General features: G+C 46.5%; 1 protein-coding gene across 1 annotated transcript; it reads right to left on the bottom strand.

Moving 5' to 3' along the window:
- Positions 1-7,986: 7,986 nt before the first annotated feature.
- On the bottom strand, positions 7,987-18,912 carry HIF1AN (hypoxia inducible factor 1 subunit alpha inhibitor). The gene is made up of 8 exons (XM_068961478.1): positions 18,736-18,912; positions 18,222-18,472; positions 15,130-15,278; positions 12,479-12,624; positions 11,590-11,696; positions 11,121-11,184; positions 10,784-10,894; positions 7,987-9,952 (listed from the first exon to the last, which is right to left on the bottom strand). The coding sequence occupies exons 1-8, from the start codon at positions 18,910-18,912 to the stop codon at positions 9,908-9,910; spliced, it is 1,050 nt and encodes a 349-aa protein (XP_068817579.1). The 3' UTR covers positions 7,987-9,907.

Genomic DNA, 18,912 nt, shown 5'->3' with positions numbered 1-18,912 from the left:
CAGTATTCTTGGGCTTCCCTGTGGCTCAGCTGGTAAAGAATCTGCCTGCAATGCGAGAGACCTGGATTCAATCCCTAGGTTGAGAAGATCCCCTGGAGAAAGGAAAGGCTACCCACACCAGTATCCTGGCCTGGAGAATTCCATGGACTGTATAGTCCATTGGGTCGCAAAGAGTTGGACAAGACTGAGCAACTTTCACTAACTACTGCTGCTGCTACTGCTGCTAAGTCGCTTCAGTTGTGTCCAACTCTGCGCGACCCCATAGACGGCAGCCCACTAGGCTCCTCTGTTCCTGGGATTCTCCAGGCAAGAATACTGGAGTGGGTTGCCATTTCCTTCTCCAATGCATGAAAGTGAAAAGTAAAAGTGAAGTTGCTCAGTCGTGCCCAACTCTTAGCGACCCCATGGACTGCAGCCTACCAGGCGCCTCTGTCCATGGGGTTTTCCAGGCAAGAGTACTGGAGTGGGTTGCCATTGCCTTCTCCGTTCACTAACTACTACGGAGGTACTAATCATCGAGTTGTTTACTTGAGGTGTCTCATTCATTCCCAATAGCCACTCAAAGGGGCCTGCTAAGAAAGCGAAGTTCAGAGACAGTATAAGTAATCTGACCATCTCAGCACTGGGAGTGGTGAAACTGATTCAAACCTAATCCACGGAACTCCAAAACTCACAGCCTTTGTCAGCACACTGCTTTTCCTTCTTAAACCAAAACAGGATCCTTAGCAAACAAATGTTAGCAGAGTGAAAGGACAGTGTTTAGGTGGGAAACAACATTGCTTTACTGTCTCCTGTTGAAAATGCGAGAGGCTCTTATCTGTGAACTCCTGCAATTCTGTGACCCACCACTCTGGGAAAGCTCTCTAAACCCTGACCCCAACCACCACAGACAGTGCTCAGTTTAGACAGCGTGCTCACATATATTGTCCCATCAACCCCGTGAAGGAGGCAGTAGTCATACTAGGCACTGTTAAGAAAGAGACTGAAGCATGGAGACAAGTGTGCCCAAAGTCACCCAGCCTATGAAAAGCATCTGAGAGTCACACATAGGTTCATGGCCCCTGAGCCTTGTGTTCCTTCCACTTAGCCACAGCGTGTCATCCAGACACCCTCCTGCCCCATTTCCTTCATTCTACAGGAATGGTACAATGAATCAGATGGTAGAATGAATCAGATGGTAATCTAGAGCCTAGGTCTCTGCTTCTGTTCCTTAAGACCCCATCCTAGCCAAACCATCTTTGTCCCCATCTCTGCCTTTCACAGACTTTGTCTCTTTCACAACCTGATCTTTTCCATTTTGCTTCCCCCACCCCAATATATCTGTGATTCCACTTCACATATTAACTTGAGGGTCAGGGGAGGATTAAAAAAGCCCAGCCCTCCAAGTACTAACTAAATACTGAGTCTTCATAATAAACCATTTTCTGAGTGCCCATACTGAATTGAGTGTTTTAAAAAACATCATCACACGGAACTTCCCTGGTGGTGCAGAGGCTAAGATTCCATGTTCCCAATGCAGGGGGCCCAGGTTCAATCCCTGGTTGGGGAATTAGATCCCACATGCTACAGCTAAGACCCAGTGCAGTTAAATATATACATATTTTTTAAATCGTGAGAGAATAGCATGGAAACATATACATCACCATATGTAAAACTGACAGCAAGTGCGAATTTGCTGTGTGATGCAGAGAGTTTGGCCAGGTACTCTGTAATGGCCTAGAGGGCTGGGATGGGAGTGGAGGGGTGGGGGAGGGCTTGGGAGGGAGGGACATGCATGTGCCTGTGTGGCTGATTCATGTTGATGTGTGGCAAGGGTTGGCACAGTATTGTGGGGCAATTATCCTCCAATTAAAAAAAAAATCATCACAAACGCTCCTAACAATGTTGCAAGCCATGTGCTATTTTCAACCCCTCACAGGTGAAATGGCAGAGACAGAGACTTAAGAGATTATAGTTAGGAAATGGACAATAGGGATTTAAGCCCAGGAGTCGCATCCAACGCCTCCATTCTTGTCAAAACATCACATAAGGCCCATGAAAACAATGACTGTACTGACTGTAAAGTGGGTGGGGTTTTGCTCCAACAAATCAAAAGCTCACTATTCAAAAACTTGGAGGGAAATTTAACAAGCCCATGTGCTGCCTCTAGATGAGCATGGCAGCTTCTGTGCCAACCTTCTTGCCCCCATGCCCCTGCCACACCCACCTTACACCTGTTGTGCCGACAGCCCACACACTTTCAGTGCCTCTGATCCCCTTTGTGGCAGCAGGTCTGAGGTTTTTAATTTTCACTGACAGTGTGTTTCAGGTATTTTTAATATAATTGAAAACAACTTTCAGAAGATCATTCCCCAGCAATGGCAGTATAGTAGAGTCCTTGTAAAAAATAAGTTGGAGATCACCAAGAAGGGGTGCTTAGTTGCTCAGTCGTGTCCAACTCTGCAACACCATGGGCTGTAGCCTGCCAGGCTCTTCTGTCCATGAGGAGATTCTCCAGGCAAGAACACAGGAGTGGGCTGACATGCCCTCCTCCGGGGGATCTTCCCAACCCAGGGATTGAACCCAGGTCTCCAGCATTGCAGGCGGATTCTTTACTGTCTGAGCCACCAGGAAAACTCAAGAAGGGGTAGGAAATGGTAACATGAGCAGGAAATTTACGCTCCTATCTCTGTTCTGCTCATGACCTGACAACTAGACTTGCTCTGGGAGTAGAAGCAGGACATTTGTCAGAAAGCGAGATGGGAAGAGAAGTAAAGGCTTTGAGAGACAAGGCTAGGTCCAATGACAAATGAGTCTGAGCTATGGAACGTTCACCCTGCTAAGCCTTTCTTTACATACTTGATTTCATGTAACCTTAACAAGGTAGGTAATTTATACCCATATATATGAAGTTTCAGGCAGTGTCATTTGCTCAAAGTCACGTAAGATGACAGACCTAGGATTCAAAGCCAAATATGCCAAGTCCTCATTCTCACCCATGACCCTATATTGCACCATACACTACACATTCAAGACGTAACAGAACCTAGCTCAGAAGTAGCTTGGATTTGGAGATAAGTAGTAGAGCTTTCCTGAAGGGCAGGACTGACCTCAATGACCAAGTAAGTTTTCAGTAAACTGAAAAAAACACAGCAACATGTTCTGTGGCCAAAGGAAAGGCTGCCAAGGTCCAGGGCGAAAGACATCTAGATGTGACTGCAAAGTGACTACAGAATGGCCTGCAGTCCAAAGATGGCTTGGCACCTGCTAGAGAGGTCTTCTTCACCCACAGGGCTGGGAGCCAGGGTCAGATGCAAAGGGATATGAGTGGCTCACAGTGGGGAGGGCAGTGGCAGAGGGTGAAGGCAGAACCTAAGAGATCAGTGGGTATCAGCGTGGAGAAGGCTGAGCATTCCAGGCAATCAGAGTACATCTCGGGCTGACGCCCAAATACTGGATCTAGCATCTCTTCCGGGCAGGGAGGCAGAGTGTAACTCCAAAGGCCAGAATGCAGTCTTCTGAGAAGGCAGTGATGGGGTTCCAACTGAGCAAGTCAAATCCATTTGCATTCCAGGACAAACCTGGGCTGACAACCAAAACGATTTTCAAAGGTTTCTCTGGACAACCAAAGGGTTTTCTTCTTTTTGGGGGTCCACTGTCTAGCTCCTTCCTAGAAGTGATTCCTAAAACGCTTAAACACGGAGGAAGAGTGTTTGCTTGGGGAACTGGGAGAGAGATAAGCCAGAAGAGAAACTTAAGCCTTTCACTTCTCCCAAACCCTGGTTGTCTTCCATGAATCAGCTTAGACTGTGTGACTTCTTGCAGGAAGCCTGTGAACACCTGAGCCTGTCAGGTGCTTCTCCTCTGCAGACCTGTGACACCAACTGCCTGCTTGATGGCCGCAATGAACTGAGCACAAGTGGGTAGAGACGGGCCCTGGGTCTGGACCAGAAATGCTCCAGAGGCTCCACGAATGGTAGCTAGTAAAGATCCCAGTCTCGTATTTTTCTGAATTCTCTTCTGAATGCCCTTCTGTCCTAGAATAACCACATGCATAACTTAAATACATAACATCGCACCGAGGGGGCCTGACTTAGCTGCTGCAACGGTATAAGGCTGGCAATAGCTTCTTCAGGTATAATGGACACTCATCCAGCTGCCTTCAGCCCTCAGAGTCTAAGGAGAGCCTGCACCTAACAGCTTCTCATGCCGGCCCTGGGCTGGTGTAGAGGAAAAATCTGGCTGACCAAGCAGAAGGCATCAGATTCTACCCTGTTTCCCTCCAAGGTGGGTTTAAGATACCAAGGCTCTTCTGTCTGTCCCCATCTCAATATGAACTTCTCCAGCATAATTTATTCTTCCTTACGCTTTTCTTGAGTGAAGGTATCACTAAAATTGAGTTTGTGAATAAGTCACATAAAAAAATACAACCACAACTACCACAGCCATTTATTAAGTGCTTGCCAGGCACTGTGCTAAAGCTTTACAAACATTGTTTCCATCAATTCATCAGCCCTGAGGTAGATATTTTCAACACCCACTCCCTCTCCCTACACAGGTATCATTATAGTTGAGCAAACTTGAGGCTCACAAAGGTCAACTCAATCAACAAGATCCAGCCCAGCCGGTAGGTGGCAGAACTACAGATCTGAACCAAATACATCTGATTCCCAAATCCATGCTTTCATACACTAAATTGTTACGCTGTTTCTCACTGGAAGTTAAAGGATACATGCCCCTTCCTAAAACATCACCTGAAGACCAGATTTAGATGGGGAAAGCAAGGCCCAATTTTTTTTAAACTCCTCTAACCAGCTATTGTACTAAGACCTGGAGGAGTGAAGTGAGTCTGGTTATATAAGCTGACCACTGGGTCCGTGTGTCCTGCTACCCTGGCTTCCCGTGTCTTTCTCGTCTAAGACCCTCCATTCCTGACACATGACTACTCAGTGTGCTTCTCCCTTTCAGCAAATACTGAAACACAGAAGTGAGCCAATGTGGTGACTCGGAGCATCACCAAAGAAACCTGAGAGCAACTGGGGGACATTTGCAGAACACCCACCAAACCTCAACTGCTGGACCCTACGGCATACCAATGCATGTAGACAGAAGCACAAACTTCAGTTCTTCCCTCCAGGCTTGCCAGGCTCAGCTCTACTCCTGGGGAGTCTCCTGCTCAGTCTCTACTCACTGGTCCTCCCCTGTCCATGACTCTGGATTCCCTCCTCTCATTCCTCACTGGAGGTCTCACTAAACACAGGCCCTTGGGACTCAAGGCTGCCCACGTGTGAGGCTTTGTCCCCCAGAATCACACCAAAAGTGCTCAGCAGGATTCTGCTGAGGACCCTAAACCCTATGAGGATTGAATGGAACTGGCTGAAGACTAGCAGAAAGGGCTCCCAGAGTGAGCAAAGCCAAACCAGGATGTGTAGACATGACAAAGGACTGGATGGCAAGAGAACAGAGCAGACACACAACAGGTCCACAGAACAACTGCAGATCAGAAAAGGAAGACGAAGGGACCCTAGAGAAAGTCAACCCAAACACCTCAGCCAGGCATCTTCTGAGAAAGTGACTGTTCACAAAAAGGACCTTGGTGACGGGGCTGCTGGAGAAGTGACTAGGCAGGGAGAGGAGAAGAGGAGAAACTGGGGGAAGGGGTACTCTGGACAAAGAAGCTGGAACATCTCTTTAGAGCAGGCAATTTGAGAGGATACCAGAGAAGCGGGCTGGGGCTGGAGGGAAGCCCTAGAGGTACCAGAAAAAGGGAAGATGACACGGGCAGAAAGGCCAGGGCGTCTGGAAGTCCACAAGCATTTCTTAAGTGTATCCCTATATCCAACTTGTTTGGGTAAAACTGACCACTGAGGACCCCTCTCTGCAGTCCTACTGACCTCTGCATTGGATTTTGAACAGTAGAAGACCCAGAGGTAGGGAAGTTAGCAAGGGGAGAGACAGTCCTATCCACAGGAAGTTCCCACTTTGAGGAGACAATGAAGCACCACCACCGCCATCCCTGCCTCCAATCCCTGAGAAAGCCTCTGACCTAAGGAACCACCAACATGTAAGTCACAAAACTGAGAAATAACTGATGCAAATACTGTCCATGATCTTCGAAGAATCAGAAGGATGAGAGACAAGGTGACATGGAGACATAAGATCCAAGTAGGGACTCTTCACACTTTAACACTCAGCCTGTTAGTTCATCTCATCACCTGCTCACACAGCAGGGCCTTCCACATAACTACAGCCACAATGATATGTGAGGGGGGAGGCCCAAGGTGAAGCATGCTCTCTGATGAGCCCAAGAACAGGGAGGAGCCCGGAGGTTGAGCTTTGCTCTCCACTCATCTTCTTCCTCTCTCAACAGCCTCTAATCTTGTCCTCACAGGGTGCATGACACTTGGTTTCATAACCTCTGGGTATTTCGTGTGCTTTCCTCTCCAAGTAAAGAGGCTCCTGGAGGATAAAAGAGCAGGTTCTCTCCACATCCTTTGGTGTTGGACTCTAACAAATTCTTGTCAGAAGTGGGGTATCTGTAGTGTTGATTACAAAAACATTTTCCACAAACAAGAAACACATGTCAAAACCATTCTATTGCTATTCTTTGCCCTATCACTTGGATTTGACACACCTTCTCAGCCCACACCTCTAGATGTCTGTTCCTGTTATCTACCTCAGCCTGGGGAAGGGGCCCACCCAGCCTTTGTTAAGAAGTAACAGCTCAGCCTGTGGAGGAAACAATGAAAGGGTATGTGGCCCAAGAATTTCTGGGGGACAGAGGGAGGGTCTCGTCACATTGGGCTGGCCATTGATAAGGATCCTTCCCCTCTCTGTCTCCTAACAGATTCAGATTAATGATCGCTCATTCCTAATTGTCAAATTTCTTTTCCTTCATCCTGTGTCTAATCACCAGTGACAGAAACCATTACGCAAATGAGAGCAGACGACTTCCCCCAACTGTTCGCGTTGGTAAAAACCTTGTAATTTAGAGCTCTGATTTGTAGGAGAAGCTGGTCTCCCCCAGGCATCCTGGGCATCTGCTCAACTGATGCCCAGAACAGCCCCTCCTCCATCCCCCAACTCCAACCCCCCCAACAAATATTAGACTTCACAAGAGAGTGGTTTCCTCTGTACCTGCTGGTTTAAAAATAGGAGCATGCAACATGGCTGACCTCTATACAGGCCCAAACCCCCACCTTTCCCTCTTGTGTCTGCCCTCATGCTGTTAGTTAGGATAGGTGTTAAGCAATAGGGCAGAGATGCTTCCTCTGCAACAAGCAGAATTTGTGCCTGAACAGCCCTAGCTTAGCTATGTGAAGGGAAGGGCCTCAATCTTTTCATCAGGGAAAATGCAGGCAGCAGAACATGAATCACAGTTCTCAGTGAACTTCCAGACCTAGATCTTCAATGCTCCAGATCCACAAGCATGCTGGGAGAAGTGACCAGACCTATTCAAGGACACACAAGTAATCAATGGGATCCAGAACTGTTTCCCTGTAACTCATTTCAGAACTCTTTTTAACTCCACATATGGCTTCCTGGCATTTTCCCCAAGAAGTGTTTGCTGGAGCCCAGAAGAGCTTTTACCTGAGCTGTATTCTTTTGGGCTAAGCCTGTCTGTACTAGATACTGCCCAGTGGGTGAGATCTGAGCAAGGCTTGTAGTTCAGAGGAGGTACGGTAAGTGAGTCAACATAGCTTGCTAGGGAAGCACAGCAGGGTGTTTGTAGCCAAATAGTACTGTTTGAATCCTGATTGCCACCAATCACTTACTCTTGAGCTGTAAAATAAGAATACCTACCTTGCAGGATACCGAGGAACAAAGACAAAAGCACTTGACATTAGGTGTCTTAATAGTCAGGGATCCTTGTTGTATTACCCAAGAATCAGGACCCAACCTGTGAAGGCCCCTCCACCTTGGTCAGACATGGGTGGGCACCCAGAGAAGATCAGCTGAGAGGACCAAGCCATCACCCACATCTTTGAGGAATGAGCCAGGAAGGCTGCAGACATGCTGAGAAGAATGCAAAGAATGTGCTGTATTTCAAAATGTGAAGGTGGTCAATTTATCCTTCCTCTGTCCTGTTTTCTTTGCTGCGTTCCTTTTTCCCAAAAGAGATGGAGGGATGGAGACCACTGCGGTCACATTTTCCAGCATTGGCTATATTTGAAAGAACTACACTTTAGAAGGTACCGTGTTTGAACACCCACACTGCATCAGAGAACCCCAGCATGGGGTACTAAAAATAAACACCCCACCCCAAAATACACACAGGTGCGCTCATGCACACACACACGCGCATCCTCTCAGTCCATCAGTGCACTGTAACTATAAACTGAGCTCTGGGGGTGAGAGCCACAGCTCAGACACTGGAAGTAAACCTTTGGCAAAAAAAAAAAAAAAAAAAGGAAAAAAATGAACACAGACTTCCAACTCCTTTTTCCTTCCAGAGAGAAGGGACATGGAGATGGGAGTGGAGGTGAAAGGACACAGGGCTACCACACTGCCCAATTCCAAGGGCCCCACTTCTACCACTCAAGCCCTTTGAGTTGTGCAGTGCCCAGTGACCCAGCTGTAAGCTGCAGCCCTGAGAGGGGTTCCCACAAGTAACTGTGAACAGAAAAGGAATTCCACTCCATGCTCCACCAGTTGCCCTGACTTTTTAGAGTGTTTGTGGAACATTACAGTGGGGTCTGACAGAGGTGCTGGCTTCAAGAGGCAAGGCTACATTTCTGCCCTTGCCATGAGGTGGATGACAGGTGGTGAGTTAGCTGCCTCAGCTTGACCCCACTTAGTCTACTTGAGACAGGAAGCTCCACAGACGTAGCAGAGGACTTGGCCTGGGCAGGGAAGGTCGTAGGATCTGGAGGCTCTAGCCAGTCGGTCTCAGGCAGGTTGTTGCAGTGAGGCCTGACCAACATCCAATGGCTAAAAATGAGTTTAAAAGCTTTAGACCAGGTCAGGCAGTATTGCCTTGGAGTTCCCACTGTATGTTCCATTGGACAAGGTTAAGCAGTAGAAACTTGGTCAGCAGAGAGGCAGGCCAGTGTAGACACACATGCACACACACATCCACAAGAGGCTTGCACCCTTAGAACCTACAGAAGCCACTGCTAGAGGACTCCTCTGGCACCCAGGACAGAGAGCAAGAGCTGGTGCTGAAAGAAGGAAGCTGTATGTAAAAACTCCTGTAATTTGGACGTTTTGCACAATCCTTGGTTCCTTTGTCCCAAGGTGCTTTTCTGTGTATGGCTTGAGCTTGAAGGTCCAAGTTGGAACCCTGCCTAATTCACTCTCCTAGGAAGCTACTGAGGCTCTCAGAGGAAAGCCTCGTCCTCCCTCTTTCTCCCATTAGAGTCCTGTAGCATTCCTACCAGCCTAGAGCCTCATTCTGTGAAAACTGGGAGGGGGCAGACTGATCTCACGGACAGGACAGCTGTGGCCCTGTAGCCCAGATGTGGGGGCATCCGAGAGCATCTCCTCTCTCTCAGGCTGAGGCACTGAGGTTACAGGAGACAGAGCCGAGAGCCAGAAGTGGCATCCTGACCCACAAGGAGGGAGCGAGGAAGAAACACATACACGCGTGTGCAGGCATACACACGCACACACACCCCGAGGTTGACAGACTAACACACAGACATGATGACAACCAGAAGCTGGGGACTCCACACACTGAATGCAGGACTTTAGGGGGCAGAGAGGGAAGGTGCTGGGGCACAGAGGCAAGGGTAAGAAGTCCCTCCGAATGGGAGTGGAGTGCCAACCACCCTGCCTTGCCCCAAACACCTGCCTCCAGGGCCATGGCAAGAGTCCAGTCCATTAAGTGCAGCGTGCAATACTAGCGCTTGGAGTCTCCTGTCCTCATCAATGAAGCGGTGTGGACGGGCTAGCAGTCACCTGGCAGGAGGCCTTGACTCCTGGCAGGCTAGTTGTATCGGCCCTTGATCATTGTGTTCAACAAGGGCCCCACCTGTGGAAAGACATGAGGAGACAGTCAGAACTGTCTGTCCTCTAGCCCCAGAGCAGGACGGGGTGTGTTTGGAGACATCGACGTCCAACCAAGGGCAAGGACAAGGCTTTCATTCAATCTTGTAAACTCTCTAATCAACTCTCTTCCTGGAGGTCAACCCGGTATTCTGGGGCATGGTCCCCTCCTCTGGGTCCATGTTGGATTACTTTCCCTCTCACAACACCCTATACACATAAGCAGCACCAAACTGACAGACAGTCAGTCAGAGGAGCTAACACTCCCCAGACACCTCAGAGGGTCTATCTGCGTGTTTCGTAAATGTGCCTTAAGAATCTTAAATACTTCTTTATCCTGAAAGGATCACTTGCAGTTGGGGCTGGTGCTCTCTCCCCATAGGTGCTACGGATGCAGAGGCTAACCACAAGACAGAGGTAAAGAGCATCACAAATACAAATCTCCCCCATTTATGCAATGGGCCACTGGCACACCTGTGTGGGAAGCGGGTCTCAACATTACCTAGAGCATCCTTGGCACAGCTGGGAGCACGCGAGAAGATGCTTTAAAGCTCGCTTTCCGTTCCAGAAGAATCCCCTCAGGGGTCCCCAGCTGGCACACAAGCCCCATGAGGAACATTACTACTAGCATGGAACAGATTATAATTGATCTGCCAGTCAAGCCCAGCTCTCACCAAAAAATTAGAATTTTCTGAACATACCCATAACCTCTATGAAGAGAGAGGACAAGATACTGAAACAGATGAGCTATAGGGAACATGACACCAACCCTGACTTTCCCTGGTCACAGGAGTGCCACTTTGGGGCAGCCACATACCTCTTGTGGGTTCCCCAAGGCCTCGCCAAGCATCTTCTCAATGTTTCTCATTATGGCCACTTTCTGATGGGCTTTGAGAGGATATTCAATTCTCTTAGGAGTTGGGGCCCCCTGCAAAGGAAGCAGCAGCTCAGGAAATGGGTTTAGCAGGCTTCAGTGTCACGCACTGTACCAAGCACCATCCTCTTAAGAAACCCAGTTCAACTCCAACCCTCTTCATCTCCCTCAAAGACCCGGCAATCACTTCCAGAGACAGCCAACCTCTTTGCCCTACCCCCAAATAATTCATCACACCTACCTCACCCCACTCCCATCTAGAACAAAAAACCATAGTCACCTTATACCAGAAGTTCACAGTGATGGTTATCCCCCCATTTAGTAATGACTCTATGTGATGCCACCTGCAAGAAAATAAACAGGTTGCTGTTTGCCACCAGTACTTTTCAGAGGGACAGATCCTCTGAAACTAGCTAAAGTCCAGCTAGGGGATATAAGGAAGACAGTATCTTCACACTCATCCTATCAAACACACCCTGGAGCTAGAGGGAGTGGTGTTTGGTCTTCAAATACCAAAGAGCCAACCCTCAAGCCTCTGGGGCCTCTTTGGACCAGAAAAACTGTTATCTCATCTAGAGACAGTGTTGTCATTTCCCCCAGGTTAAGTACACCCATCATCCGGATATGCCAACCTTCCTGTACATTAAGTCCAATCCTGCCACAACTCAAAAGAAGGGACATGGATAAGGCTTTCCAGGGAATGGGAAAGAAAGCTCCCCAGAAGCCCCCGGTCCTAGCCCCGTCCTCACCAGTACATTGGGATGTAAAGAACATCACCGGGGCCAACCACTGTTTCGTAACCAACCACGTTCTGGAAATTGGGAAACCTCTCGTAGTCAGGATTGTCAAAGTCCACCTGAGAGGTTCAAGAGGAAAAAAAAATTCAGTCAATCACCAAATTTTTATCTGTTACTTTGGTAATCAAAAAAGATCCCTTAAAAAGTCTTGAGAATTTTTTTTTAAATCCAACAAAGACACAACACACATTAAACATATGCAAACTCTCTCGGAGAATGACATAAGAAGATGGGCAATGTTAAATGAATACTAGGCCTCGTGATCCTGAGGTCAAAAGCCAATCATCAAGGTTTACAGGTCAGAACCTACTCATGGCCTGCAGATTTGAGGAATTAGGACTCATCTTTCAGCCAAACTTTCAGAAACTTTCTCCCAAACACATATTCTAACCAGCAAAGACTCCTACACAAGGAAGCTAAGCAGCTTTCTCCTCAAGGAAGAAAAGGAGCTCTCTGGTTGGCCACAAAGTCAACTACATACCTCACTGAGATCCAGAAAAGACCTTCAGTGACATATCTCAATTCTATTCATCCTTCTCTTTATCAAAAAGAAGTAGCATCTGTGACAAAAGTAAACAATCATAAAATCTAATGGAGACATACACATTTTGTTTCATGAATTTATAATCCAATCAAACAAAATAACTAGAGCCCACCAGCATCAGTTAGGGCTTTGCCCTGAACATCTGGGGACCACCACAGGGGCCAGGAATATGTAAGCTACATTGTGAAACTGTCCTAAGTTTATCCAAACCTGGCATACTGCCACAGAGAAGGGGGACCCATGCCCACCTTGGATCTCAAAGGAGTTCTATACCCTCCTCAGATCACGCAAGCTCACCTGGCTCTGTCTGTCACAGGGATGATGAACAGGATATGGGTAGAGGCACTCAAACTGATCCGGAGGGAACAAAATGCATCGCTTGTAGCCTTTTATCTGCGCAAAGAAGTTCTGTTGTTCATCATAGTGAGCAGGTGTCACATTTCCTGTAGGAAAAAAGACATTTTCTTATTCAAGACAGTAGCGCTACTGCACAGGATGGAACACAGGCTTCAGTGTTACAAAGAAACCTAGTCTGCCCTCTCAGCAAAAGGTTCCAAATCAAAATCAGGGAGACTGTAATCACAACTCTCATTCAATTAGGTGTTACACTTTTAATAGGCGATAGGTCTAGTAGCAACATCGCTGGCTAAGGGTTCACCATCAGTTAGCAGAGTAGACTTCCTTAAATGACGGCTGCTGCCCTTACTGTATACAACTGCACATCAAAATGATACAAGCATGACAAAATAATACACTCCGTACAGCTATGCCCTGCTTTTCACAAGTTTGCTTTATACCACTTTGTTTTTAAAGGAGACCTATATTTGCACCTATTTTGCTAACTGAAAGGAATTCAAAGAGAATTTTCATTTTTACAAAGAAAAAGGCAGAAGTATCATTCAGCGTTTGCTCTGGAGTGAGCCACTACAGAGGCAGTGAGCATGAGCAGTAAGAGCGGCACTGCCAACCTCCTCCTCTATAAACTACACTCAGCCTCAAGCTACCACAGCTCTGACTGTGTGTGTGAGCATCTGTGCTTTATCTCTATTTACTTTGGGCATCCGTTAGCAAGATGTGCCCTAGGATAACTGCTTCTTTGTATTACATCATCTTGGCTTATAGAAGGTTTCACAGGGATGGTCTGCTTTCAGACAGCTAGTGGGAACCTGCACTTGAACTCTTCTTGACAATGGCACAAACTCAAGGGAAACACAAGCAAGAGTTAGAAATAGTTGAAATGATGGTATCAGCAATGCATGCATGCTCTTCTTTGATGGAGTTAACCAGTCATTTTAAGTTGTATATATGTACTTACTTTGGTAGCTCTTCTGGAGCTCACCAGGGGCTTTCCTGGCAGCTTAGACAGTAAAGAATCTGCCTGCAATGCAGAAGACGCGGGTTCGATCCCTAGGTCAGGAAAATCCCCTGGAGAAGGGAATGGCTACCCACTCCAGTAATTTTGCTTGAAGAATTCCATGGATAGAGGAGCCTGGTGGGCTACTGCCCATAGGGTTGCAAAGAGGTGGACACAACTGAGTGACTAACACTTTCTGGAGCTCAAAGATTCTCAACCTTTGCTCCCACTTCAACACACCTGTTGAACTGCAACACTTCTTTAGATCAACACTGGAGCTGTTGATTCTCGTGGGGGCAGGAGGGGCATAACAAATTCCTGAAGAGTGTTGTGTACTCTGAATAACGCAAATTATCTAAAGTGCCATCTTGAATTATCTGCCCTTGTGTATGTATGCTCCTCTTTATAACTGGGGCTGGATCTGACAGTTATAAAGCGCCCCACTGTTTCTCCACACAGTCCTTAAGAGCTCAAGGGCCCTCTGCAAGGCATGGAGTTTAGAAAACATTCCCCAGTCCGCCTGAGTGGGCCAAGACAGCCACTTTACTAGGTGCAGAGTCCATGTGCATCCCTGAAGAAGACTTGCTCTCTTGTCTCTACCTGCTGCATCTGCTTCCTTGCCCTCTACCACAGGATAGAAAGGCAACATACAAATTCAGAGTCAAGTAAACAAGAACTGGCTCCTGGTAGGTCAACCAAGAGTTGGCTTCAAAGGGGCAGGCTAAGGGACAATTCATAAGCTGCCATACTAGAAGCTTTCATTAATACTAGCAGTAAAAGACACAAATCTGGAGAAAAGACAATCAAAGGGGAAGAAGAGACTTCAGAGTCTAGTGGTGACTGATAATGAGTAATTACTCCGCTTCCTTGTTCAACTCAATTTACTCACCAGTTACTAAGTACCTCTACTATGAGCCTGGCACTGAGCCAGTGACAGAATTGAGACAATGACCCTGGCTGGTAAGTAGCTTTCTTTCTCCTCATTGGAGTTTAACGGAGTCTCTTTTTAAAAAAAAAAAAAAAGAATTATTCAAGTATTTGCTTATGTACATGTAAAATCCTCTAGCAGGATACAGAGCAGCTAACAACATTTGGTGCCTCCAAGGAGGGATGGAAACTGAGAGGCTGGGAACTGGAGTGTAAGAGAGATTTATCACTACATACCTATTTATATCTTTTGAATTTAACCCCCCAAATATATTATCTGTTCAAAAGATAAGTTCAATTTATATCGGAAAAATATTTCTCTTCTACTAGGATAAAAATCTATAGACATATCCAACAGAAAACAGCAGAATTTTAGAGAGATCGCCAGTATCTGAGGATATGTATTCAAAAAGCAATTGAGGAAGGGAAAAGGGAACTTTCTTTTTAGAGTGCTTGAAGCTATTTTAAGGTGTAACACCTATTAATCTCATTGAATCTTCATAGTCAATTTTAAGGTATTACTGCGTCTGTTTTACAAATTAGGAGACTGAGGCTTAAGAAAGTTACATGACTTGTTCAAAGTCATGGATCGAGTAAGTGGTAGGAAAAGGATTAGAAATCAGTTCATGTGACCCCAAGTCGTGCTGCTTTCTGAACGATTTCTTACCTTCCATGCCGATAAGCAGCAGGTTAGAGGTCAGCTGCCCCCAGCCACGCTTTCCCTGTTGCTTATTAATCCAGTTCCAGTTAAAACCCAAGAAGTCCATGACAATCTTCCTGCCCACAGTATCATTGAGTGTTTGCTGTAGATACAACCTATGTTCCCCAAAAAGAAAATCCCATTAGTGCATGTACACACTGTCTGTGACATGGCCTCCCTACACCTGGAAATTCAAACCCAAGCCCACACCAACATTTCTAACAAAAACAGCTGCAGTCATGGGACTCTCACAGAGCTGAATCCTCTCCTATCCTTCTCTGAGCTCTGTTCAACATCAAATTTTGTATTTTAAAGAAGTGATTCTTGGCTTTTCTGGGTCACACTAAGAATCTTTTATGAATCCAAGAGAGGAAAAAAGTACCCAAGGGAGGTTCCCCATAAAAATGCACATACATCAAACCTTCATTTAATTTCATAGATTCCTCAAAGCCTACCCACAGACCCTAGAATGATGACTCAGCCTGTTCCAGAAACTCTCAGGGCCTGAGAAGTCTCCTTTGGCCTCTGACAGTCATTGTGGCAGACTGTATTCCCTCCTTGTGAGAGTTATTCTTCTGCACCTCCCTGAAGTAAGGCTTGCTTATTTAACTTCTTTGGCCACCAAGCTGTCCACAGAAATGACTGGTGCTGCTTCCAAACTTTAATTTTAAGAACGGTACACACTACCACCACATTACTTTCCCTCTGCCACAGCAACTGCTAAGTTTCAGATAGCAACTGCTGGAGCAATCTGGGTCCCAAAGTGGAAAAGATGACCTAAGAGCAGAGCCTCCAGGTGACCCGAGATGGACATGTAGCATGTGTGAAAAATAAACCTTTGTTGGTTCACACTGCTGAGTCCTGGAATGAAGCCTAGTTTATCTTAACTGATTCAACTACCTATCTATAGCAGCCATCTGGAACTGAAGGAAGAAACCTCACTAAGCTTTCTGCAGACTCAGGGCCCCTAACACGCCTGAAGAAGGTAAGAAGTTACTTGATACATATGAAAACCCAAACACACTTGCTCAAGTCCCCAAAGAAATATTATTTAGGGGGCAAACATGAAGGAAAAAAGTAATGGTGTTGAGAACATTATTTTAAAAAGCTCAAAGGTATCTCAGTGCCTGATGATAACCGTGATGTTTAAAGCAACCTTAATTAAAAATCTTGCTAACTTGAAAAGAGCTACCTATGTGGGGACATGGAACCCTCAAGACTTGAATGCAACCTTGGAATGCTCCCCAGAGATTACAAAATACGTATTATTCGTACAAACATTTCTCAAGTAACTCTGAAAGAGTCAGAAACACTTTCCAAACAGGAATCTAAACAATTCCTCTGAAACCTTAACAGTAAACGCTCAAAACAGCTCAAAAAGGATCCTAATACCCTTTACATCAGAATCGTAACAACCTGTATCATTACACAATGGAGTTAGTTGGTGCTAAAGTCAGCCGGTAGGGAAAAATCTGCGAACAGTCATGAAATTTTCCTTAAGTCATCCATAAAGTACAGACTACACTCCTAGCTCACATTTAGGCAAAATGTTCTCACTGTGGGAAACAAAAACCTTAAAATGACTGGGAAACCAAAAGACTCATATCTTATCTCATACTCATTCTAGAGCATATGTTCACCCAACAGATTTACACTCCACCAGCATCATTTAAATCAATCTTTCTTCTCAGTGTTGGTTGTGTGTGTGTGTGTGTGTTTGTCTGTATGTGCATCAGTGCACACTGTGGTAAATTTGAGGACATTAATGTATGAACGGATTCAACTGCAACAGTCTCTATAAGACATAAAGAACAAATCTATTGTAATTCAGATTCTGGAAACTCTTTTGGTCAAAGTTCCAACATTATGACAATACCTAAGAGTTAGGAAGACGAACAAAAAGGGGGCGTGGGTGGGAAGGGAAGCGGATATTTCAAATCCTTTCATTCTGCCACATACCGCTAACAGAGTCTGAAAGAGAAATGGGGCTGGAAACTGAAGAAAAGCCCAGGGTTGGGCACAAAATGTGAGATAGTCAGTCACCATCAAGTACTCAGTGACAGCAATTCCCCAGGAGCAAAGTTAAAGCAGGACTGGATGCTGTCAGAGAACTACATAAGAGAAAGTACTCATGCTGCTGCTGCTAAGTTGCTTCAGTCCTGTCCGACTCTGCACGACTCCACAGACGGCAGCCCACCAGGCTCCCCCATCCCTGGGATTCTCCAGGCAAGAACACTGGAGTGGGTTGCCATTTCCTTCTCCAATGCATGAAAGTGAAAAACGAAAGTGACGTTGCTCAGTTGTGTCTGACTTGTAGCGAGCCCATGGACTGCAGCCCACCAGGCTCCTCCGCCCATGGGATTTTCCAGGCAAGAGTACTGGAGTGGGGTGCCATCGCCTTCTCTGGAAGGTCCTCATAAAGAGAGTTAAAAGGGAGAGGTAAGTCATTCCCCTATGTGTGTGGGTGTCTTATGTTTGCTATTGTCAATACAATGCAGAACATCAATATTCTCCCTACCCTCACCTATTCAACTTTTCAGCCTGCGCTGCTCCCATTCAAATATTTTAGGACAAAGGCTGCAAACCTGCAGTCTCAGGAAATTCACTGACGTTTTAAACTGGCCTCTGGCAGCATTTTAAAAAATTTGAATTAGCTGCCCACACTTGAAGCTTAAAAATTTTTTTAAATAGAAATCCTGATTTCTAGCTTCTCTGTGGGGGTGGGGGTGGGGCGGGGAAATCAGACTATCTGGCAACCCTGGGGCTGCGGTCCAAAATGGAAACCAGAGTTAAGTAATGACTTCTCACACTGAAGAGGGCATATGCCTTCAGCTTCATCATAGCTTTCACTCAAACCTTCACTCCTATCATTCACCTACCAGACTCTGCTAGGCAAATGTGACTCTCACTTTATGAAGACAACAAATTTCAGAGTCACACTTCAAGTCTAGTCATTCCATCATCATCCCTCAAGCTAGAAAATTCAGCCTAAAATAAATACAGGAAAGAAAAACAGATGCCCTAGATTCAATAGAAAAAGCCATGATCTTGGAACTCACCTCTCTTCACCTCCTCGCTGCTGTATATCCTGCAGTTTCTCAACAAACTCATGAAATTTCATTTCTTCCCTGTTGGACCTTGGCTTAAAGTTCTGGAAATTAGCCATCTTCTTCTCATCATAGTACAAGAACTTGTGGGTGCTGGCACTGTACACGGAGAAGTCACCGTTGCCAATATTTTCTTGCAGGTATTCAAGGTCCCATTTTAGTGCAGGATACACAAGATTTGTGTCCGTCAGCACCACAGGCTCCTAAATGGAAAAAACAAATCAAGTTGTCCCAAGGAGCTGGTGGGTTCTTGTCCCAAGATTCCAACTATTTCCCAACTTCAAAATAACTTGTTAACTAGCATGAACGCCGCAAGTTCCATTTCTCCTCGCTTCCCTCTCCATCCCCGCTTAGGCCCCAGTCCACAGCCCAGCGGGTCCCTCCCTTCTACCACCACTCGCGTTTGACCTCTCCTCCCAACCAGGTCCCTTCCCCCTCCCCCTTCGAAAGCGGCTCCGCCCCCTACCTCATTCTCGATGAGCTCCTCCGCCCGGGGGTCGCTTTGACTCAGACGCGGGATGGGCCGGGTCGGGAAGGTATAACTCCGCAGTTGGGACTCATCCCAGGCGGGGCCAGGGCCTTCAGCCTCTTCCCGGGGTTCTCCAGAGGCCGAAGACGCGGCCTCCGTTGCAGTCGCCGCCAT

This window comes from Capricornis sumatraensis, chromosome 23 (genome assembly GCF_032405125.1).
Source record: "Capricornis sumatraensis isolate serow.1 chromosome 23, serow.2, whole genome shotgun sequence".
NCBI classification, from domain to species: domain Eukaryota; kingdom Metazoa; phylum Chordata; class Mammalia; order Artiodactyla; family Bovidae; genus Capricornis; species Capricornis sumatraensis.
Note: the sequence above shows the minus strand (reverse complement) of the source record. Positions and strands in the feature narration are given on the sequence as shown.